The sequence below is a fragment of the Microtus oregoni genome, unplaced genomic scaffold, assembly GCF_018167655.1.
Source record: "Microtus oregoni isolate MIOR12 unplaced genomic scaffold, Mior012 000047F_ref0000412, whole genome shotgun sequence".
NCBI classification, from domain to species: domain Eukaryota; kingdom Metazoa; phylum Chordata; class Mammalia; order Rodentia; family Cricetidae; genus Microtus; species Microtus oregoni.
In genome coordinates this window covers 5,871,151-5,895,966 of record NW_024543221.1, presented here as the reverse complement: position 1 = coordinate 5,895,966, position 24,816 = coordinate 5,871,151, and the positions used below count along the sequence as shown (strand labels likewise).

At 43.7% G+C, this 24,816-nt stretch overlaps 1 protein-coding gene across 1 annotated transcript; it reads left to right on the top strand.

Annotated features, from left to right (window-relative positions):
• Lbr (lamin B receptor) lies at positions 1-24,816 on the top strand. Its single transcript, XM_041635476.1, has 14 exons — positions 1-98; positions 4,195-4,373; positions 6,343-6,552; positions 8,466-8,549; positions 8,761-8,953; positions 10,462-10,658; positions 13,355-13,409; positions 17,028-17,219; positions 18,341-18,444; positions 19,324-19,449; positions 21,174-21,342; positions 22,537-22,617; positions 22,726-22,848; positions 23,155-24,816. Exons 2-14 carry the CDS (start codon positions 4,209-4,211, stop codon positions 23,313-23,315), a joined length of 1,860 nt encoding a protein of 619 aa, XP_041491410.1. The 5' UTR covers positions 1-98; positions 4,195-4,208; the 3' UTR covers positions 23,316-24,816.

The window sequence follows — 24,816 nt, the reverse complement described above, 5'->3', positions numbered from 1 at the left end:
CGAGAGCGCGGCCGAGTGGTGTCGCGCTAGGAACCGCCGCGGGCTGCTGCGTGAGTGTCCCGGAGTGGTGGCTGGAGTTCCCGCCGGAGCGCGGCCAGGTGAGCGGCGGCACGGGTCCCCGCCGCGTGCGGAGGGAGGGTCTCCTGGGCGGCCCGCAAGGCTGGAACGGCGCGGGCTGGAAGCAGAGCGTGGGTTTCGAATTGCGCACCCCCCCCCCCGGACGCGCGCGTTGGGAACTACGGACGGCCCCGGGGCCGTGCTCGCCGCGACGTCCCAGCCCTCGGAGGGCGGGCGACCTTCGGGGAGGAGCTAACTGCCGCCGGGAGGCGAAGCCCCAACTCCCGAAACGCCGTCCCGCCTTTCCCAGGCCTCGTGAGTGCTTCTGCGTGCTGACAGCCGCCCTCGCGCCGCCCGCGGCTTCGAGGGCCACTTAGTGCGCACTCGGGCGTCGAGGGCCTGCTCCAGGCCGCGTCGGCGACGACGGACGGGTTGGCGGCGAGTCAGCCAGACGTTGTCCCCGCTGGGGGTCGGTCACCTGCTGTGCGAGGGCCGGAGCCCGGGTGCACAAGCACGTGTAGATCTGGGGCTGCAGAGAAGCGCGAAATTGGGGGACCTAATCCAGAGAGTGGGTGGGACGTTTAGTTCAGTTTAGTTCCTGAGCGTTGCTCGGGGAAGAGGGCGCGAATGAGCTGGAGTAAACAATAAATGCACCTTTGGGTTTTAAGGGGGAAAAGCCGCTCTGGGTGGTTCTGTAGGGGCATAGACGCTGCGAGCCGGTTCCTCTTTGCATTTTGCCCAGCAGGCCTCACCGGCTCAGCTGTTAAAGGGATGAAGCTGGCAGACATCATTTGCGCTTTCTTTCTCTGCCGCATTCAGTGAATTTGGAAAAGTGGGGAAATGATTCAAGACCTTTGTAACGCCCGAGAGCAAAGTAGCAGAAAGAAATCTGTCACATTGATACATAGTAATATATTGTATGTGCGAGTTCAGTGCCAAATGACACTCAAGTTAGCAAGAATCTGGCTGAACAGGAAAACGCCCTAGGATCCCCGTATTTCTGCCGTGTAGGGTTGAGGGTACTGTGTTGAGTAAACAGCCTTTCTTAGCTGACTTGACTGAATCACCCTTTTATTTTATTTTATTTTCGATTTTTGAGACAGGGTTTCTCTAGTTTTTGGTGCCTGTCCTGGAACTAGCTCTTGTAGACCAGGTTGGCCTCGAACTCTTTACAAAGATTCTGCCTCTGCCTCCCGAGTGCTGGGATTAAAGGCGTGCGCCACCACCGCCCGGCCTGAATCACCCTTTTAAGGGAAGCCTGTCCCCGTATCTTAACTTGTTACTTGGGTGCATAAGGATACGCACGAGTGTCTGGAGCCCCCTGTCCGTTCTCTCCTGCACAGTATAATTCTCTCCTGCAGTACAATAGTACATAGCTTCCACGGGCTGTGTATGGATCTCGGGCAAAGAGGCGTGCACATCATGTTGCCGGTCGCATCCTTTATTGTCTCTTAAGGCTGGGTTCTTCACCTCCCATGAGATAGCTAGTGTTGAGGCATCTGTACTGGCCTGACCTTGTGGGGTATAGCTGTAGCCTCTCAAGAGCACCACCTGTGCCCATCCCTTTTAAAAGGACCCTGCCCGCCTCCCATCCCCCTCTTTCTCCGTCTCTCCTCCTCTTCTGCCACTCTTATCCGCAGAGGTCTCCCACTCCCCTCCCCCTTTTCCATTCACTTTCCCCCAGTAAAGAGCCCCTCCATCTGAGCTCTGTCCCATGGTGTCTTTCTCTCGCTGCTTTTTTTTTCAAATTACAACAGATATCACCATCAAGTATCAGTTCTTTTATTTGTTTGTTTTGAGACAAGATCTCTGGCTGTCCTGGAACCCACTGTAGACTAGGCAAGACCTCTGCCTCTTTTTTTTTTTTTTGGTTTTTCGAGACAGGGTTTCTCTGTGGTTTTGGAGCCTGTCCTGGAACTAGCTCTTGTAGACCAGGCTGGTCTCGAACTCACAGAGATCCGCCTGCCTCTGCCTCCCGAGTGCTGGGATTAAAGGCGTGCGCCACCACCGCCCGGCTGACCTCTGCCTCTTGAATGCTGGGATTAAAGTCACTAGGCCCAGCCACGTCTCAGTTAATAACTCTTTCCCTCCCGCTTTTCCTGAGGATCAAATTTCAGACTCTTTCACATTATAGGCACGTTTGAAAAATTAAGGCTCAGATATCTACTGGGTGCTTTGATTTCTGTATCCCAGGGATTATACTTAATAAGTAGTAGTTTTTTTTTCTTTGACATTGATGTGTGTTCATTGTTGCGTAGATGTAATTAATACGGTGCCTGACAGGTGCAATAGAGAAATGATGAGTCTAGGGCCGTACCATCCTAAGCCTCTCAGATTGTATCTGATCTCAGAAGCTAGGTAGGATTGGGCCCGGATGGTCCAGGGGATGGGAGAAATGACAATGAATGAATGAATGCTTCAAATGATCCAGGATGAATCTGTTCAAGGACCCTTTTAAAGATGCAGGTGGCCCAGAAGCCCAGATGTACTCATTTTAAGATTTTGAAGTGTTGTTTGAGACCAGAGTGGCATCTTCATGTAGAAAGACATTGTGACTTACTCAAACTTCGGATGACCAGTGTAGGAGACTCTCATGCTAGTAATTGGTTGGTTTGGGGCGGTCTGGGAAGTAAGAGGGGGCACCAGAGAAGAAAGCCCAGAACATTTCCTTCCTCTTTGTCCAGGGACGCTTGGAACTAAATGTCGAAATCGGAAATCGACAAAGCTTGATGTTGTCACCTTCCCTTTTCTTGCCCCTCCCCCTTGTGCAGAGGTGGGTCTTTGCCCTCCTGCCTCCCAAGGTTCCCGCAGGGACTCTGCCTCCCAGCTTCATTCCCAGAGCTTCTGGGCTCTTTTCCCTTCCAAGTCCAAACACTCATTACCCCAGAGATGCTATCGCACATTTTAGGGAGACTGAGGCAGTCTGTAATGTGCCTCTAATCACCAGATAAGCACTTGAGTTTACTTTCATCTGCTGTCTGTCTAAACAAATAAAGCTTGTGAAGTTTTTTTCTCAGGCGATTAACAGTGAAGAAATGTCTTTAGAAAGACTTTCTTGGGAGTGGTAGGTAATGCAACTTTCTCCTTAATTCCACAGTCTGCAAGAGTCCTTGCATAACCAGCTCCTCCTGGCAGGAGTGTGTGAAGAGTACTCGTCTTTAGGTGCTTGGGTGATATGTGGAGAACTGCTTAGCAGGTGACAGACATCTTTAGCTGAAGGAGTCTTCTGTCTCCTTGCTCCATCATTTTGGTATCAAGGGCACTGGCCAGAGGCTCACTGGTTTTATCCTGTGAATCTGCTAGTCGGTGAGGAGAGAAACCTCCCCACCTTAGAGCTAGGAGCACAGCCATCTGATATTCTAAAAGGATGGCAAAACTGCCCCCTGTAAATGACAGTTCTTGAAGGTTGTAGTTTCTTGAAGTATATGTAAGGTTTCAAGGCCCTGTTCTGAAACAGTGGCAAAGACTGTTACAACTGGAGTAAGTGTCAGCTGTAGGCTTGAGAGTGAACTTGGACGATGGCCAGGTACATGTTGGCCTGGGTGGGTGGTTGGCAGAGTTACTTGACATGCCCTTGGAATTTGACTCTGAGAATGCAAACTTTATGAAGTAACACTCAAATATGTTTTTTATTATGGATTTGCAATCCTTTCTGTTGGTGGGTTATAGTAATACTAACTGTATATTTTTAATTTTCCTAGTTTGCCTTATAGTTTGTTTTTCAGTAAGGTAGCTTGTAAAAAATGAAATTAAGTGCATTTTAAAGCTTTTTAAAGATGACATGCAGATTTACAAATAAAAATAAGTATCTTTTTTGAGATGTGCTCTGTGGTTTGGTTACTATAGGTGAGTAGCATTTTGAGTAATACAAAAGATTTGATGCCTATTACAATTGTCAAAGTTAATTCTCAGTTCCACTTCCTGTACCCCAGTGGCTAAGTCATCTCCTACAAAGTGATCCAAATGAAATAAAATGAAGCTCAAATAATAATTTGTGTTGTCCTGCTAGAAATCTTGACCAGCTAACAGATCTACAAAGTTGTGTTTTAGGGAAAGACCTATTCCAAAAAACCAACAAACAAAAAACCAAAAAACAAAAAGTAAATTGACTGAATTTTTTCCTTCACAATTGTTCAGATTAATTTCAGAAAATGCCAAGTAGGAAGTTTGCCGAGGGTGAAGTGGTCAGAGGTCGATGGCCCGGGAGCTCCCTTTATTATGAAGTAGAAATTCTGAGCCATGACAGCAAAACCCAGCTGTACACTGTAAAATATAAAGATGGAACGGAGCTGGAATTGAAGGAGAGCGATGTCAAGGTGAGTGTACCTTAGGCTTGTGGCAGGGCTGAGGGCTAAAGGCACCCGTCAACCTCCGGCTTCTGGGCACATGCTCTTCTTAGCTCAGGGATGCGGGAATGAAGTGTGGGTGCAGATCCTGGCATGCGCATGCCATTTGAGTCTGGTCCTCCTGGGAGGTGTTTGCTGTGGGCCCCAGGTTTAGGATGTTTGTTAGCACTGTTTCCTGGAGTTGAGTGCTCGGAGTAACAGGGAAACAGGTGTGGGAGGGCAGCATACCTGAGGCCTGTGGATGATGCAGACAGTCACCAGAGAGGCGCATGACTGGGTCAGTGGAGGGTCCACAGGAGGCAGACTTGGCTGATTTTGAAGTAGCTATGTACAGGGCTTGAGTTTCTACTCTTTGATTTTAAGACTGTGTATTTTATCACTGTGTAGCCCTGGCTGTTCTGGAACTTGCTCTTTTTTTTTTTTTTTTTTTTTTTTTTTTTGAGACAGGGTTTCTCTGAGTAGCTTTGGAGTTTGTCTGTACCCCCAGGCTGGCCTGGATATCCCACTCACCACCGCCTCTGCCTCCCAAGTCCTGGGATTAAAAGATGTGTGCTTGCCACACCACCACCCTGGCCTTGAACTCAGAGATCCTACTGCCTCTGCCTCAAATTGCTGAGATAAAAAGTGTGTGCCACCACCTCTTGGCAGGGCTTGAGTTCTTTCCTCAACACTGGTGATTTAGTTAGAGTGTTGTTTTCTAGGTTTGAGGCCCCTTCCCAGCCTATCTGTTGAGGGCCTGGATTTTAAAATGTTGACCCATGGCATACAAATACATACATTAAATGCATAACAATTAATCTCTAGGAAAATATCTTAAAACTGCAGAGTTTTAGTTGTATTCAACAGGCATGAGCTTACTTAATCAAAATGCTCTGTCTTTAGAACTTCACAGTTTTGGATCTGGCTGGTGGTGGTGCATGCCTTTAACCTTTAATTCCAGCACTCAGGAGGCAGAAGTAGTGGGATTTCTGAGTTTAGGGCCAGCCTGGTCCACAGAGCGAGTTCCAGGACAGCCAGGGCTACACAGAGAAACCCTGTCTCAAAAAAGAAAACAAAACAAAAAAGAACTTTACAGTTTTGGACCTTGTGACCTGTCAGTAACTAATAGGACCCATGGTCTGTGGATCACACCCTGTGTTTTAGGCTTCATGGCTCATGGGGTTTCTGAAGCTTAGGCAACTCCAGGTTGTATGGCATTGACTTCTCTTTTATGCTGTTAGCAATCATTTGAGACATGTAAATGCCGTCCTTATCTGAGGGCCACATACACTAGACAGTACCTGGACAGAGGCCCAGGGGTTTGCCTTGCCCAGGTCCATATTTCTAGAAATGAGGAAGGAGTGATTTTCAGTGGATCAGAGCAGAAGCTGAGCCAAGGGAATCAAATGTGGGCTTTGTTAAGAACTCATGTGGGTTTCAGAGAGACTCTGTAGGGCTGATTACTTTTTGAAAAATTGGTTCCATGCTAGTTATGTCCAACCATGTTGGTTTTAGTCATTATCAGTTACACGCCTTTTTTTTTTTTTTTTTTTTTTTTTTGGTTTTTCGAGACAGGGTTTCTCTGTAGCTTTTGGTGCCTGTCCTGGAACTAGCTCTTGTAGATCAGGCTGGCCTCGAACTCCCAGAGATCCACCTGCCTCTGCCTCCCGAGTGCTGGGATTAAAGGCATGTGCCACCATCGCCCGGCTACGCCTTTCTTAAGTTACTGGGAATATATACAACTAGTGGGATAGACACTGACTTCAGAGAAATACCGTCCAAGCTGGTGGAGGAGGGGAAGAACTGTTTCTTTCCTAGGAGTTGGGATCATTGCAGCGATCCCACTGGTCCTGTGTGATGATGGATGGTGGCAGGTAGTGGCCCTTACTGACCTCTTCTAGCTCTACTCTAACACTGGATGGTAGTGTTCTGAAAACATCTGTTGCTTCTTTCTTTCTAGCCTTTAAAATCCTTTAAGCAAAGGAAAAGTGGCTCAACTTCCAGCTCTCCTTCAAGACGCCGCCGCAGCCGCTCAAGGTCACGCTCCCGATCCCCTGGCAGGGCACCAAAAGGTTCCAGAAGATCTGCCTCTGCTTCCCATCAGGCTGACATTAAGGAAAAGGAACCTCGGAGGGAAATATTGCAAGTTAAATTGACTCCGCTTGTATTGGTACTTGTTTCATTTGTAACTACCCTGACTTCCCTGTTATAAATGCTTATTCAGATTATTTGCACTTTGGTTGTTGAAATAATATGTGTTTGATAAAGTAGTATAGTTCTTTTGAATATCTAAGAAAAATGCCCTTTTTTTTAATTTGGTTTTTTGTTTTCAGTGTATGTATGTGTACATATATGCAGTGTGTGTATGGGCACACATGTGGAAGTTGTGTAGTCAGTTCTCTCCTTCCACCCTTATGTGAGATAAGAAGTCACACTGACATCATCGAGCATGAAGGCAAGCATTTCTACCCACTGAGCTATCTTAGCAGCTTCAAAATGTTGCTAGGAGTGCTATTTGTATGTAATTTTTAAAGGATGTTTCCATCAACACAGACATAGCTTGTAGGCTATAAAATGATAACTGTGTCATAGAGACATTATCGCTCTCCTAATTGGCCTCCTTATGCTTGATCACTTTTCATATTTAAAAATGGTCAGGTAGACATGCAGAACAGAGGCTTGTTGCTAGATTGGGTGAGAACATTTCTTCCAGTGTCATACTGGACTTTTTACTCTGAGGATTATAACAGTCCTCCAACCTCCATGACTGTCAAAGATTTTTTTTTACCTCCATTTTTTTTTTTTTTTTTTTACTGCATTTTGCTTACTATAGCGGGCTTTCTCTTTCTGCACAGTGCTGTTAAACTTCCATCTTTCTACCGTGCTCTTCTGTTGACACAGCTCCAGATTGTCTTTGCCCCTCACCATTAGAGCCCTAGCCTACTGGATGGTCTGTGTGCCAGTTCGCCTTCAGGCTGCCTCAGCTTTGGACATCTTGTTAGGACCACTCCTTTCCACTCCTGCTTGTGCTCTTTCTGAATAATTTACCTCACAGTGTTGAGTGTCCTGTCATCATATATCTATCCATTTAATAGAAGGCATTGGCATGTAGTTAGCATGGTTTAGAGTTGGCTGACTGGCTGTGTTCCATCTTTGGTTAGTAGAGATTATTCAGAACTTGAGATACTGCACATAGCTTTTAGGTGTGTCATTTGCTAACAAGTGGCTCATTGACACTTGGGTAAGCTTAAGAGTATGGCGAATGCTTTGTTGCTTGGTAAGACATGGAGCTAGAAACCACTACGGCGTTAATGCTGTCATTTGTCAGCTGGTCTTTGTCACACAAGGATATGCTTGGATTTTAGTTTTCTTCTTGACTCAGTGGTGCTTTAGTTAACAGTTTACAGAGGAGTGAAAATGCTGCAACCGTTATTTTAACAAGCCCTTGTAAGCTAAATTGCTTCTATTTTCTCTGTAAGACAGACATGTAGGAAGGAGAAAATTAAGGGTAAATGTCAGGTAGCATGAACTTCAGGTACCCACTCTTCCCGTTGTTGATTGTTATAGGGTCACTGAATGTTTTTTCTTCATTTTTTTTTTTCTAGCTTAAGAATGAATTTGCCAATTTCGACTTACCTGCCTTTCATAGAAAAGTTACAGCATCTCACAGTGACATGGGAGCATTAGTAGGAGAGTGTTTGAAAGATGGAAAAGTTTGCTCTGAAACCTGACATGGTGCTGCACAGCTGTAATCCCAATACTCAGGCAGGATGGTGAGGCTGGAGGATTGCCACAAGTTTGAGGCCAGCCCTAGCTACATAGTGAGTCTTAGGCTAGCTGGTTACTTTATGAGGCTCCTTATCAAAAGACTAGCACACAGTTTATCCTGTAAGAGCTGACCTTTGAAAACCAGGAGGTCTAGCTGATTTTGTTTCGTCTTTTAGCTTGTCTCTGCTTCATGTCCAGCAGTAACTTGTTATCATTGTGATCCTTTTAGTAGTAACTTGTTATTGTAGTAACTTATCATTGTGATCCTTTTAGTCAGTTACAGTTCTGATTATGATGTTTTCATGTCCCATTTAGAAGCCGTTTGGAAACAGCATCAATATATACAATGGGGAGCCCGAACACATGGAGAGAAATGACATATCTCTTAAAAACAAGCAGGTAGCAAAGTACTCTTTCATCTGGGGCACTCTTTTCCCTTCACACTCACTCTGGAATTGTTGTATTTTATTTGTGATACTCTGTCCTTAAGGCTGCATGCAGTTTAATACATTTATTCTTATACATTCACAGCTGTATAGAGATGCTGAGTTAGGAGCATTTGCATTAATTGTAAACTATAGGTATTTAATACTTTTTTTATTCAAACTAGGAAAGAGTTATTTTGTCACCAGAAAGCAGTTTCATGGCTACACAGTACAGCCTTCGTCCGAGAAGAGAAGAGGTCAAAGTCAAAGAAATAGAGTTCAAGGAACAAAAGCTTGTTACCAAAGGACCTGCACCTTTGGAAACCTTTAAAGTGACCACTCCCCAGAGGAAGGACTTAGAGTTTGGAGGAGCACCTGGTAGGTGTTAAAATCCCACTAGGGAGGAGAAAGGGTGGGCAGAGTTGTTCTCGTGTGCGTAGGAAAGGTCTCTGTGCAGCAAGGAGAGGATGAGGAGATGGGAGACTAGGGAAGAACTTTCCAGAGAAGGAGCAGTGGTATGAAGGCCTTAGCTGAGAGCTTTGGCAGGGGACAGCCATAGAGTAGAAAGGATGTTGATGTGATTCTCTTTAATGTTTCAGCTATTAGGTTTTGAGGATAGAATTGCAAAGGCGTGGTGAGGAGATTTTTGTCCTGGGAAGGGTGCAGGAAGGGTAGTGGTGGTCCTGTAGGGACAGAGAGCTCTGTTAGTGATGAGGGGAGATGGCAGAGCCTGGCTTGCATTCATAGCAGGGTCAGGCTGCAGCATAAAACCTCCTGCTGCCCTCCCCACCTGCTGGGCGGTATGAATGAGCTGCTCAAGGAGCACAGTGCAGAGCCATGGGTTAGTGAGCACGTGAAGCTGGCGCAAGCTCAGGCCCTCATCCAAACAGCCCGTAGTCTGCTTGACTTACCTGTTCTGCTTGTTGTAAGTTACAACCCTTGCTAGTGGTCTGTCACAGATGGTGTCCAGCATCACTCTAAATCTGTACATGTTGTGTGAATGTGACAATATGTTAAAGTTAGAAATTCGTGGATATAAAGTCTGTTAAGGTTACAGGGCTCATTTTCAGGCTTGACTCGTGCTTATAACCCAGCCCTGGGAGACTGAGAAAAGAGGATCTGTAGAGTTCAAGACCAGCTTGAGCTACATAGTAAGTTCAAGGGTAATGTAGGCTATGTAAAAAGATCCCGTTTCCTCTTCTCATAAAGATCAGACTGACTATTGTTTGGTGTCTGGATCTCAGCACTTGCCCTTTTGGTGGCTGGAGATGAAAATTTCAGAGTTAGCTCTCTCAGATGAGTTTGTGCTTTCCTCACTTGCCCAAGGTTGTGTGCCTGTTGGAGGTGACAGAGATGGAGTTTAAAAATTACTATGTTTTATTACTCTTTTGTTTGGTGGGGGAGAGAGGGAAGGAGAGAGCATGAGAGAGAATAAGCAAGCTAATTCTGCAGTGTTCATGTAGCAGTTGGGATTAGTTCTCTCCTTCCGCCTGTAAATCCTGGAGTTTGAACTCCTTATGTACCTGCTTGAACCATTTCCTCAATCTGAGATAAAGGAGAGGTGATTTTTTTTTTAAGATTTACTTTATATGCATGCATGTTTGTTATGTGCATCACATGTGTGCCTGGTGGCCAGGGAGGTCACAGGAGAACAGATGTGAGTCACCATGTGGTTGCTAGGAACTGAGAGCAAGTGCGTTTAACTGTTAAGCCTTCTCTTCAGCCCCTAGATGGGTGAGATTTTGATGATGCCTTGTAGATTGGTTTTAAACAGTTAGCAGGCCTAGTGTTGCCCTACAAGTATAAGTAAATAAATAAATCCCACACGACTAACAATGAAATGGATTTGATTGAAATTTGAGTTTGACTGGACTGATTGTTCGCAGGTGCGGTTCTCATCATGCTTGGCCTGCCTGCCTGCCTCCTCCTGCTGCTGCTGCAGTGTAGGCAGAAGGACCCCAGCCTGCTGAGCTTCCCTCCTCCTCTGCCAACTCTGGATGAACTGTGGGAGACCAGAGTCTGTGGCATCTACCTCCTCTGGTTTTTTGTTCAAGCTCTCTTTTACCTTCTCCCAATTGGGAAGGTAAGGTTTTGGGGTTTATAATTTTCTTGCTTTTCTCTCTCAGTCTCTGTCTCTCTTTTTGAGACATGGTTCTTGTCGTGTAGTCTTGGTTGATCTGGAACTCACCAGACCAGGCTGGCCTTGAACTCACAGAGATCTGCCTGCCTCTGTTTCCCCAGTGCTGGGATTAAAGGTGTGTTCCATCCTGGCTGAAGGTAAGGTTTGGCTGAAGGGGCATGGTATTGTGAAACTTGTCTGACTTCTTTGTTATTGCTTATATTTATAGCAGTTTCAAAGATAGAAGCTATCAGTCATATACTAACATAGTTATTTCTGTGCCCTATATCTTCATTTTTTAAGCATAAATTTAAAACTGATTTATATTTATATTTCTTTTTTAATGTCTTGTATTTTCTTGTTTTTTCAATAAAATACCTAACAAAAGAAATTTTTTTTTCTGTGGCTTATGGTTTGGGGTAACATCTATAATCAAGAACTAATGGTGGCAAGAGAGTCCAGCTAGTCATTGCATCATAGTTTTGGAGCAGAGACAATGAATAATTATACTCGGCTTTCTTTCCCTTTTTCTTTCTTTTTTTAAACTTATTTTGTGTATGGGGGTGTTTTGCCTGCATGTACATATGTACACTGTATGTGTGCAGTGCTCTTAGAGGCTGGAAGAGGGCATCAGATCCCCTAGGACTGGAGTTGTAGATGGTTGTGAGCCATCATCGTGTGAGTGCTGGGAATCATCTTCTGAGTCATGGGTCAACTGGAAGAGCAGTCTGTGTTCCAGCTCCTCTTCTCCTCTTTACTTGGGTGGTGCTGGGTCTTCACACCTTCACCCAGTCTGAAAACTTCCTCATGACTGCTTAGAGGTTTGCTCTGAGGTTATTCTTGTCAAGTTGATAGTCTTTCTCTCACACCCTCCAATTCCAACAGGAAAGAGTAAGCTATTGATGGCTCTTGATAGAGGAGGCTGGGGAAAAGAGCACTTCCTCAGTGTGTTCATTTCAGGTACAACTTCTTAAATTATTGTCTTCTGAGCTCCATGAATTCAAACAGAAACAATACAGATTGAAGTTTGTTTTCAGTTTTGTCAAGAGCACGGAGTCCCTTCAGACTCTCATAGTATCTTTAAACCCCCCATCGCCGAGTAGCCTTCTTTCCACGGAGTCCCTTCAGACTCTCATAGTATCTTTGAAACTCCCCCCATCGCCGAGGAGCCTTCTTTCAGTTGTTAGAGATATGTTCAAAGAACATGAGCCACCCTAAACAGTACATAATTTATTTCAGATCTTATTCTTTTAGGAGACTGCAGCTTTGCCAGCTGGAAGGGAAGTTCTGTTAGGGTGGAGCTGCGGACTCAGTGCTGTATAGTCTTATTGTAACTGGCTGCCCTAGGCGTCTGATGATGGAACTACACTCGTTCTTACAGTAGGGCTCTGTTCAGATTCAGATTAATTTATCATGAGGCTTATCTAAACTAGTTGACATTTATTTGGAAAATCAGCTTTGGTGGTTAAAAATCATGTGTGCACACAAACCAAAGTGATAGAGATAGATACATACATACATACATAGTGTTGAAACCTGTATCTGTATTGTCAGACTAAAGCCCAACAAGACAGCTGCAACTGAGAAGGATGGCTTGGGGTTTCGCCAATCCTGTGATCTCAGGTTTTACATTTCTATCCTGGGTTCCCCTTCCACAGCAAATGAACAGGTGCTGGCAGATGATACTATCTTAGTGTGTGACGGTTTAAAGTGAACGACTACATTTTGGAGGAGCTACTTGAGGGTGTATGTGGCTGCCCTTTTACTCAGCAGCATTCCCACCCTCTCAGGGTCATCACTGTGCTATGTGCAGTGGATTCGCCATGGTGATTCCCATTTGGGAAGCTTGCTCGCAGTCTCCTGCTGGAGATAACGCTCAGCATAGTAGAGGAGTGTGTACGTGGTGTTGGCAGCACACACTGGACTGAAAAGGTTTTTCCTCTTCATGTTAAACTATTGTTTACATATATACTCATTTCCCCGCATGTGAAAAAGCATGCACATGGACCTTGATGCTCCGCAGCTTCCCTTTTGAATGACTGTTCTAACTGGAAGTTCATTGAGTCGTAGAGACCGTGGGTCTTACTAGCTTCTCTGTGGGGTTTTTTTTTTTTTTATTGTTTTCATTATTTATTTTTGAAGAGAGCCTCACAGATGTGAGACTGTTTTGTTAGTAATTGGGAACCCAGTGGAGATTTCTGAGCACACTAGATTTGTGCTCTGTGTGGGACGGGACGGTTTGGTGAGGTGGTTATGGCAGTATCTTGGTGCGCTGAGAAATTACTAAACATGTATGTTTAAGGGAACTCTGATCGTGAGGTTGCTTCGTCAAAGGGCTTGTCATTGCACACTGCTGTACTTCCTACCATGAGGTACTTTTTTTTTTTTTTTTTAAGATTTATTATGTATACAGTGTACACCTGCAGGTCAGAAGAGGGCACCAGATCTCATAGATGGTTGTGAGCCACCATGTGGTTGCTGGGTCTTGAACTCAGGACCTCTGGAAGAGCAGTCACTGTTCTTAACCTCTGAGCCATCTCTCCAGCCCCCCGTGAGGTACTTTCTTACAGAGATCACGTACTTAAATGTGTAGTGTGTAAGAAAGGTTATAATGTGCTTTAATTTTTAAATTAAAATTTAATATTTTTTTTCCTTTTAAGGTTGTAGAAGGAACACCTCTTGTTGATGGAAGAAGACTCAAGTATAGAATAAATGGTGATTTTTTTTTTCTTAAATACTTAATGATCTTACAGTTTTAAACTGTTGGCACTGCTTCATTGGGATATTGAACAGTAGATTGTCTTTTTGAAGTCTGAAGAACTTGTGGATAAATAACTTATTCTAGTAGTTAATAAGAGAGATGCTGTGCAGGCCAAACACTTAATCCTAGTGTCTAGCTCTCTGTTCCTTTGTTTGAGATGGGGCCTTGGTATGTCACACAGGCTAGCCTGGAATTCATTTTGTAGTACAGGCTAGCTCTCGTGCTTCAACCTCCTGAGTACTGGCATTACAAGTGTGTGCTGCTAGCCTGGTTAGTTCTGTTTCTTTTCTTCTTTAAAGATTTATTTTTGTTCTATGTGTGTGAGTGTTTGCCTACATGTGTGAATGTGTGTACACCGTGTCTGTGCCTGCTGTCTACCAGAGTAGAAAAGGGTTTTGGATCCTCTGGAACTGGAGTTTCTAATCATTTTGAGCAGCGATGTGGGTGCTGGGAAACCACTGTGGTTTCCTAGGTTGAGAAGAGCAGCCATTACTCGCCTCTTTATTTTTTAATTATTTAAATAGTTATTTTCGTTGGTGTGTGTGTGTGTGTGTGTGTGTGTGTGTGTGTGTGTGTATGCATGCATGCATGCATGTGTGCATGTGCCTGATTGTATGTATATGCACTTAGTGAGGGTTTCTACTGTTGTGAAGAGACACCATGACCACAGCAACTCTTACAAAGGAAAAACATTTAATTGGAACTTGCTTATAGTTTCAGTGGTTTAGTCCATTATCATTATGATGGAAATCAAGGGAACATGCAGGCAGACGTGGTGCTGGAGAGGTAGTTCTACATCTTGATCCAAAGGCAACAAGAAGTGAACTGTGTTCCACACTGGGTGTAACATGAACATATGAAACCGCAAAGCCCACCCCCATAGTGACACACTTCCTCCAACAAGGCCACCTCTTCTAATAGTGCCCCTCCTTATAGGCCAAGCATTCAAACACATTAGTCTATGGGGCCCATATTTACTCAAACCACCACATGCACCATGTATGTGGGAGTTGTTAGAGGTTAGAAGTGTTGGGCTCCTGTATATATAGGAGGTTGTCAGCCACTATGTTGTGCTGGGAACAGAACTTGGGTCCTCTGAAAGAACAGATATGTGCTCTTAACCACTGAGCCATCTCTCCAGTGCCTAGCACATACTTTTAACCATAGAGAGATCTCTCCAGCTTCTTTTCTTTTCTTTTTTTCCTTTTCGTTCTTTTTTGTTCTGAGACAGGAATTCACTCTCTAGACCAGGCTGGCCTCAAACTCAGATCCACCTGCCTTTACCTCTCAAGTGCTGGGATTAAAGGCATGTGCCACCACTGCTTTTAATTTTCTTAATATCACTATTTTCTTAATAACACATCTGCTGGGTGGTAGTGGTGTACACCTTTAATTCCAGCAATTGGGAGGCAAAGGCAGGTGGATCTCTGAGTTTGAGGTCAGCCTGGGACATAAAGCCAGTACCAGGACAGTCTGGATTGCTGTACAGAGAAACCGCACCTTGAAAAAACAAACCAACAACAACAAAAATAGCACTTATGATCATTCAAAGTATTTGTCTAGGATTTTACCACCCTGAGCATTGTTTGAGGTTCTAGAAAGCCACCTCTGGTAGAGGTGTCCGAGTCAACACACCCAGAAGCCACTCTTGTACTGGGTTGCTTGGTGCCAGCTGACTGGCCTCTGGGCTGTCTCTTTGTGTACACTCTGTCAACCCTTTGCCTGAAAGCTGCATCTTTACTTATGCTTTTTACACCATGAAGCTGTAATTATTATTGCTTCTTAATTAAGAGGAAGCTGTAAGGAAGGTGGAGAAATTCACTGTTAATTGAAAAAGTAAGGAGAAAGCTTTGGGTCCATTCTTGCCTGCTTTTATTTTCTGATATCTCTTCCCACATCATATCTTCTGTTTACTGGATTTTTCCTGGTAGGATGTAGCTTTGTGGGCTAGGTTGTGTTTACTATACACTTGACACTAGGGTGATGGGCACTCACCGGCACATTTGTGTTGAGTGGGGAGGAACAACATGGAGCATGCCTAACGGACAGATGTTGACACTAACTATGGTCTAGGTGTCTCCATGGTCAGCATATGTGCTAGGGACTCAGTACAACTTTACCCTCTGAAGACTGATAGATAAAGTGCCACTAATGTGATTCTAAGAAATCTGTGTGGTTGTTATCATTAAGTGATTTTCTATTTTACTAGATCGGGTAGAGTGATTTTGTTTTCATTTAGAATTCTATGACAAATGCTCCTCAGTTTAGGACTGTGCTTACGTCTGTAAGTCCATCTTACCTGGTCATACCATAAGTTGCAGATGTACTTCCTATTCCTAGCAGCACAGACCACTGTAGAGCATCTGCTGGTCACCTTTGTGATCATGCAGCTCACTGCATTGTCCAGCACCAGGAGAGAACATTCTATGTATGTTGCTAGCCAGGATCCAATTTGTGTATGGCTCTGAATGTGTCTTTTTACTGTGCATGCTACAGTGGGAACTTCCTAAGTTCAACCATTGTAAGCGAGGAACGATCTGAATAAATCTTAATGTTTGGCTTCCTCCTTTTCTAGTTTTGGGTGGTGCTTGTTTTCTGGCTTGCCTAGCAGCACTCTTACCTAAAATCATCCTGCTGGATTCTAGAAGGGAAGCAGAAATATTTTCGGGGCTGCCTGCCTTTAAGTGCTAAGTTGCAAGCTATCCTAGCCAGCTCTGTGCTAGACTTTAGGCCATGCTTGCTGGTGCTGCATCCTTTTTGTTCTTGCTCAGCTCCTTGCTGGTGGAACCTGTCTCTTTGGCGTGCTCTGTCTCTTGCTGTCTGGGCAGAAGTGGGTTGTTTACTTTTGCTCTCAGGCCTCTTGCTCTGGGTGTTTGGGTTTTCTGAGCCATGTTTTGTCTCCATTGAGGGTGTGTGGTCTGTTCAGAGGTCAAACACTGCACCTGGGCACATGATCGTTTGTAAAAACTTCCCTCTTCTGTTTATTTTTGCTTCTAATATTACTTGATTTCTTTTTATGGGATTTTACCACTAAGAAAATTCCTAAGAAATTTTTGGGTGGTTAATTTGCATGGGCTATCAGGTGAAAAACAACTATATTGACCACTTCATAACTTTAACGTTATTCCTTGGAATAAACTTGGTATGTAGAAAACACAAGTTTAGATAGCAGATTTGTGATGACCCTCTTAACTACCAAAACTTAGAAATCTCATTAATCACCATGACTTTCCTGTATTTGACTTTTAATTGAAATATAATTTGATGACTTCATCTGGAACACATTGAAGATTGCACTGGAAGAACATTGCATATTTGCACATTTCTGACTATAATATGGGTAGTGAAGTTAAGACTTAAACATAAAAACACTGCATTGGCTGGTAGCTCTTTGTGCCCAGGAAGTTAAAGTGTGTGTATTGGGGGGTGGGGGATTGGGGGGTTGGGTGTTTTGAGCCCAAAAATTCAAGGCTAGTTTGGGCAACCTAGTGTGACATGTCTTGAAAAAGATAAACTGAAATGTGAGCCCCAAGATGATGTTAATTAACTTCTCTCTCTCTTTTCTTTTTAAGGATTCTATGCTTTTGTCCTGACATCTGCTGTCGTGGGAGCATCTCTCTTCTGGGGCATAGAACTGTGTTATGTGTACACTCACTTCCTTCAGTTTGCACTTGCAGCCACTGTGTTTTCAGTGGTCCTGAGTGTTTATCTCTATGCCCACTCTTTGAAGGCCCCTGGGGATGAGCTGTCACCTGCCAGTTCTGGTGAGCAGTTACAGCATGTGTTGGATGGGTGTGTCTAGAGCCTTGGCAGCCATGGCTACGCTTGAGTAGATTGTTGTTTTTTTCTAGCATAATTGTGGGAAATGAAGAGACATAAGAAAACAAGTGTAGAAAAAAATGAAGGCAAAATTTAAATGTTTTTTCTTCTTACACTTTTCTATTTAGTGCTCATTGATTTTTAGTTATTAGATGGCTAAAATCCTAAGTTTTTATTTGTCCTCCCTCTCTCGCTCTCTCTCCCATCTCTCTACCTATTTTTTTTTTAATATTTTATTTATTTATTATGTTTACAATATTCTGTCTGTGTGTATGTCTGCAGGCCAGAAGAGGGCACCAGACCCCATTACAGATGGTTGTGAGCCACCATGTGGTTGCTGGGAATTGAACTCAGGACCTTTGGAAGAGCAGGCAATGCTCTTAACCTCTGAGCCATCTCTCCAGCCCCCCTCTCTACCTATTTTTGGCAAGTAGTAAATTCCTTAAAAAGCCACCCCCCCCCCCAAAAAAAAAAACAGGCTGCACATTGTTTGGTTCTGACCTAAGATATTATTTTTAAAAAGTTTCCTATGGACTGGATGTGGTAGTACATGCCTTTAGACCAAACACTTGGTAGGCAGAGGCAAGAAGATTTCTTTGAATTTGAGGCCAGCCTGATCTAAATAAAGTGCTCTGGCCAGCCAGAGTTATGTAGTGAGACCTTGTCTCAAAGAGGAAAAAGAAAAAGTTTTTCTATTTACAAAAAAAAAAAAAAAAAAAAAAAAAAACCAAAAAACAAAACCCAGAGCTGGGTATGGTGGCACATGCCTTTAATCCCAACACTCGAGAGGCAGAGGCTGGTGGATCTATGTGAGTTTGAGGCCAGTCTGGTCTACAAAGCAAGTTACAGAAAAACCCTGTCTTGAAAACCCAAACCAAAACAAATCCCTCCAGTTTCTTAGAGTTGTGGGGAATCTGAGCCCTCAGGAGGCATGGTAGCCCTGACTCCCCAATCCTGTCCCTTGCTTTCACCTCTGTAGTCTCTTGAGGGAGATTGGACCTGGTAATAGGGAGCAGTTGGATTTAAATACTTGTGACTGGGTAAACAAACACTTTTCCCTTCCCAGGAAATGTTGTCTATGATTTCTTCATTGGCCGTGAATTAAATCCACGAATTGGTGCTTTTGATCTCAAATACTTTTGTGAATTGCGTCCTGGATTGATTGGATGGGTATGTCTTTTATTTTCGTTTTGTTTAAATTCAGTGGTATGACTTTATCTTGTCTTTAGAAGGAAATGTAGCAGTTTTAAAGAAGAATAATTACAGTTTTCCATCATTCCATCTTAACACAAAATATTTTCTTACTATAATTTTTTTTACAGGTTGAAGATACCTTATTATGGGTTATTAAACATCACAGAATTTTTTCATTTTTATTGCATATATCTAGGAGAGTGATAATGTAGAATTATCTATTTCCTTCCCCTTATTTAGACTCAGTTTCAGACTTGGAGAATTGCAGCAGAGCTGAGACTCTCCTGTATTTCCTTAGTTGGATCCTGTACTAATGCCTGGCCCATCAAGGACAGGAGATCTGTCTGTACGGACATCCATGGCCCTTACTGGATTCCGTTAGGAGTTTATGACTGCTCCATTCTTTCTTCTTGTCTCCTCTAGTCTGTGCAGGTTCCTTTTCCCCCATGACCAAATCACTGCTTTGAAGATATACTGATCAGTCATTCTTATTTATTTTATTTTGTTTTTAGAGGCAGGGTTTCTCTGTGTAGCTTTGGATATCCTGGAACTCATTTTGTAGACCGGGCTGTCCTTAAACTCACAGAGACCCATCTGCCTCTGCCTCCCAAGTGCTGGAATTAAAGACGTGCACCACTACCGCCCCACCTGATGACATTCTTAAGACCATCTTTTAATTCAGATCATGCCACTGTGTTCTCATGGTGAGAGTGGGGCTGCACATGTCGGCAAGAGTAGCACAGGTGTGACGCGAGTCAGGGTTGAAGTGGCCGTGGGTGATGTGCACTGGGCTTCTCAGCTGTGCTTGTCCCTGCGCGTGCCTTTGAGAATGGCTTCTTCCTGCCTCTTTTCCAGGTGCTTGTTAACTTGGTGATGCTTTTGGCGGAAATGAAAGTACAGGAACGTGGTGCCCCGTCTTTGGCTATGGTCTTGGTTAACAGTTTCCAGCTCTTGTACGTAGTGGATGCCCTCTGGAACGAGGTAATTTGTTGACTTTATTTTTTTTTCCAGTCCTAACAGTCCATGCTGGTTTGAAGTGATCTTTCTGCCTCAGTCTCCTGAGTTGGAATTATAGGAGTGCATTTCTGTGCCTGCACGAGATAGTTTTAAGAGCTGAGTTCTTGGACGCCATGAACTCAAGCAGCTTTTGGTCAGCACTTTGGTTTTTCTCTGGGGAGCTTGAGCTGCTTACATATAGAGTGAGGGTGGTATAGCCTGCCTCGGCCTTGTGTTGGTGATGCTGTAGTGGCTCAAGGGGCCTGCACATGGACACTGGTAGGTGTGTCAGTAGCTCTATTGAGACGTGGCTGTCTAAACACTTAACATTGATTTCTGTTAGCCTTGGGTGTATGTGCACATATACATGTGAGGGCCAGAGGACAACCTCAGTGTCACTCTTTGGCCTCTGTTTTGTAAAATGATTTGTATTACTGGCCTGAAACTCAGCAAGTAGGCTAGACTGACTGAGCAGAGGCTTCAGGCTCCACCTTTCTTTGACTTCCCTGTGCTGGGATTACAAGTGCATGCCACCTCATTTTTAAAGTGAAGAGTCCAGGGCTTGAAGTTGGGCCTCATGCCTACGCGGCCCTCACTTTACCTAGCACTCTCCTCAGCTGCTGAAGGCAGGACGGCTTGGGGGAGTAAAGAAGGGAGAGACCTGGCAGCTGCTGGGAACTTCTCAGTGCAGGTCCTTCCACGTTAGGAAACCGAGAGTGCTGTGTAGACGCACCTGCCCTGGAGAGGACTGTCCTGTGAACTGCAGCTCTGTGAGCCTGAGCAGGGGTTAGAGTCTTAATTGGCTCCATGCTTGTTCCTCTCACTGACAACTCCTTCATTTTGACTTTTGTCACAGTGTTTTCATTTGCCCTAATCCCTTGCTCCTCAGTCACCTTTATCTTGTCTTGGACCCTCATAGCAGAGCTTAGGGCCCCAGAGCTGTATGCATAAGCATCATTTGACATCTAGGGTGTGAGCTGTAGGGCCTAGATTTGTGACCTCTGACTTTTTTACTCCATGAGAATCTGGGGTAGATGCCCTGATGAAAGTACTACTTGTTTCTTCAAGCCAGAACTCTATGATAGTTATTGTGTAGAGATGTGCTCATGAGTCTGACCTTCAGGCATCTTGGTCCAGAGACATCTGGTGCTCTTGCTGACAAACTGAGTATATATGAGTGTGAAACATTGTTTGCCACGCTGCCAGCCAGCTTACTGCTTCTGTGGACAATGTATAGGAGAGTTGAGATGATCCCGATGTGATTGTACTGCTTTTCCACACACACTTTTTGAACCCATTACTTCTTGCTCTGGGCACTGTGGCATGTACATTTGGCAGTGGAGAGTGTAAGTGGACAATCAGAGTGTGAGCGGCTTTCTAGAATACAGATGGTAGCATCTGAGAAGAACTGGCCAGGCGCAGGGGCAGAACCACTGCCCGGGGACGGGACTGAGGCTGCTGCAGGAAAGTGAGATCAGGGGGGTCAAGGGCAAAGGCGGCAGAAGCCTGAGAGGGGTTGGGGTCTGTTATTGCAGTTTAGGGTGAGGAGGCGGCAAGATAGGTGAGACATGGTGACTTAGGCCAGAGCAGCTGAACTCCTGCCTTTTAACACTTTGATGTACCTTCACTTAACATGCTTGGTCATAAATTAGTACTTTAAATCCTTTAAACTCAAGGTGGCTTTTATTTCTTCCCATCTGTCATTTTAGGAAGCATTGCTGACTACCATGGACATCATCCACGATGGCTTTGGCTTCATGTTGGCCTTTGGGGACTTAGTGTGGGTCCCATTCACCTACAGCCTTCAGGCCTTCTATCTTGTCAGCCATCCCTATGACTTGTCCTGGCCATTGGCTTCCATCATCATTGCTCTGAAACGTGAGTGCTAGCTCTGTTCAGTCCAAGGCACTGTGTCTGCTGTTTCTGGTTGTTGTCCGTCACACTCCATTGTACTTGATCACAGCTTTGAAATAATTTATAAGTACTGAGAACATTCTGAAGTTTACAAAGAGGATCAAAGACATGCTAGCTCCACTAGTTCTCTCGGTAGCACACTTTACTTTTACGTTTAAGCAGTTGAAATAGATTGTATTGCTTAGGAAAAGAATTTTCTTTGCTTTCAAAAGCCTGCATTTTCTAGAGATCTTAAAAATGAAATTGGTCTTCATACAACTTTCAGTCTTACTATAGAAACAGTAATAGATCTGTGGCCTGAGGTGAGCACACACTGTACTAAGGGGCATGTATGGCAGAAGCAGTAAGTGGAAAGGGAGCCAGTTCTGGGGAATATCAGCTTGTACATACTGGAGGATGTGGGATTTGATGCTCAGTGGGTAAATAAGGATGGGAGACAGGCAAGGAGCCAAGTCAGCACAGGTAAGCGGTGGGCAGGACAGAGGGAGAGGCCCAGCTTGGCTGCTGTGAAGTCTACCAGTTCAGGTGGTTTTCCTTTAGTTCTTTGTGATCATTCAAAATCTCTACTAGAGGTGGACGGGAACATTAGCTTGAATATAGAAACTATATTCGTGAAATAGTTTTAGGGCACTTGAGTATCTGTGATGGAAGAGGAAATTCAAGCACCTGGTTAACATGAAGATTTAGTTTCTCCATTGATTAGTCCTGTCAGTGGCACTTGTGAGTTAATCAAAAGAGTTTGCGTCTTACAGAGACACTCAAGTGGAGATTTGGTATTTGTTATTCATATCAAATAGTGGTGCCATGTCAGGGTCTGTTGAAATGTGAATAAATCTACCAGAGTGCTAGTATTTTACCGAGGAAGTAACTGTGTTGTGACTGCACATCTTGTAGACAGCAGACAAGTCAGTGTCCTCTGTTGCTGTCTCAGACCCTGTTCTTTGTGGGCATGGCTGGCCGGCTATGATGAGTGAGATTTCAGAAGAGTTCACTGGCATTTGGGGACTGGGTGTGTTTATTCAGTTGTTTCAAGAAGTCAGACTATTTTTACTCTGGACATTTCTTTAGGGCTCAGAAACAAGTTTCTAAGAGAAATTGCAGATTTTAAATGCTGGATTACACCTAAATTACTAACAGGAAACTATTTTAAAATTTCAGTTTGTGGCTATATAATCTTCCGTTGTGCAAACTCTCAGAAAAATGCATTCCGGAAGAATCCCACTGATCCAAAGCTCGCACGTAAGGATTTCTTTAAATTTGTCGATTTGTATTTATAGATTTGTTATGTGTAGGTTTCTTTGCCTCACATTTTAGAGGTCATTAAAGGAGGTTTTTGTTTTTCTATAGATTTAAAGACCATCCATACTTCCACAGGGAAGAGTCTGCTTGTTTCAGGATGGTGGGGCTTTGTTCGTCATCCCAATTACTTGGGTGATCTCATCATGGCTCTGGCCTGGTCCCTCCCATGTGGTAAGCATCTCAGTGCTAACTTGATCACCTTACGTCATTGGTTGGAGCATGTCTGGCTGCTGTGGTGGGATGAGAGTTCCTGCCTGCTTCAGGGTCTGTTTTCTTGGTGTCTATCAGTTGCTGTCTAGCTCCTGAGGGTATTGGGAATGTTTTGAGTTGGCTTTCCTAAGAAGACAGTATGGAACATTTAGTTTGTGATTTGGTATACCTTGATTCAGAAAACGAGTTCTTCTGGCATTTGAGGGAAACCAGGAAAAATCACAGGGTGGAAATAATAAATCCAGTGGCTGCTGTTGTCGCCTACAGGGTTTAACCACCTCCTGCCTTACTTCTATGTCATCTACTTCACCGTGTTGCTCGTCCACCGCGAAGCCCGGGATGAGCACCAGTGTAAGAGGAAGTATGGCCTGGCCTGGGAGAAGTACTGCCAGCGCGTGCCCTACCGCATCCTGCCCTATGTTTACTGACCCGCGCTCGGTGCCCCCGCGAGTCAGACGCCTCTCAGAGACCAGGAGGAAGTCCAGATGAACTAGCTGTTGTTGCACTGAAAGGATCTCTAAGTGTTTTTCTGAGTCAGGACTATAGAGCCAAATAGTAGCTCTTTTAATATAGTTATATAGCAGTTAACGTAAGGGGAAGTACAGAGGTGGTAGAGTTTGCTTGTTAATAGGAAAGTTTTAATCCCTAAAAATCTGAAGTCTTATTTTTGTATTTTTCAATTTTTGTTTTTGCCATTTGGTTTTTCTTAAGTGAAAACCCATACTTAAAAGAAACATTGAGAATTGTCTCTATATGTCAGGCAAACCCCAGCCCAGTATTGGTGTTGTATGTGAAGAGGAAGGAGATCATAACAGTGGCTTGACCAGCCTTTAAGAGTGCATTTGGAAATGTAAATACATAGCTTACTTATGTAATATATGGTGACTTGTGATTTTTTTCTGTACAGTTTTTGAATGTGAGATATCAGAAACTAAGTAGTTTTAAACAAAAACATTTTCAGTGTTTTTAAATTAAGTTTTGTAAAGTATGTGAATTTAAAAGTGTAAAGCAATTAGAGTTCATTTAAAGTTAAAATATAGGAAAGTTATTTTTCTTTATCCAAAGTTTGTGAATTTGGCTTTGCTACCTCAATTTGCAGGTGTGTTTGCCTTTATAAACTGTTGCAAATAGAAAAAAAAAGTATATTTTTGGAGTAACAGCACTATTTAAATATTTTTACATGCATTGGTGTTGGAAAAATTGCCATTTCAGGCTACTATTTTTATATGTTTTTGACTTAAAAATTCAACAGTGTTTTTGCTACTGTTTAACTAATAGTTTGTACTATTTTTGTATCCTTTGTCTTCAGAACTCTCTAAAAGGTTTTTCTTGAAACAACTTTAAGAAGTTAGTTTAAACTTGTTCTGTTTCAATTTGATAGCTGTAATAAGCTGGTTGAAGCCATTGGACTCTAGTAAAGCTGATTTGTTCATAGTGACTGTCCTGAGCAGGACAAGTGGCAAATTCTAGAGTTTTATATTGACAGTTACATTGTCCTCAATCTTAAACAGAAGAATGTAATTATAGTGTGTTGATTTGTTTTGATTACACATCACATATGAGCCAGATGCAAAGTGTTCATTCTGCTCTCCAGCTTAGAGTGTATAGTTTATATTACCGTGATCATGAAGGGACACTCTGCATTCTGTAATTTTTAGACTATTTTTATGAAATTGCCATTGTTTTGCTAGTACTTAGGTCTTCAAGCAGGTGTTTTTCTATTTTGCTTTTCTCCTGGTATTGTCACATATGTGCTGAACTTACAAGGGAATTTGGAGTAAGATGAAAGACGGGTTCTTGTCTTGTGAGAAGAATCTGAGATAGGGTAGTGCGCCAGTGTCTGGGTATCAGGTGCAAGTTGTTTTTAATTTGATGTTTGATAAGCTTTGTAATAAAACTTCAGTTGAAAATAAAGAGTTGTTTTGATCA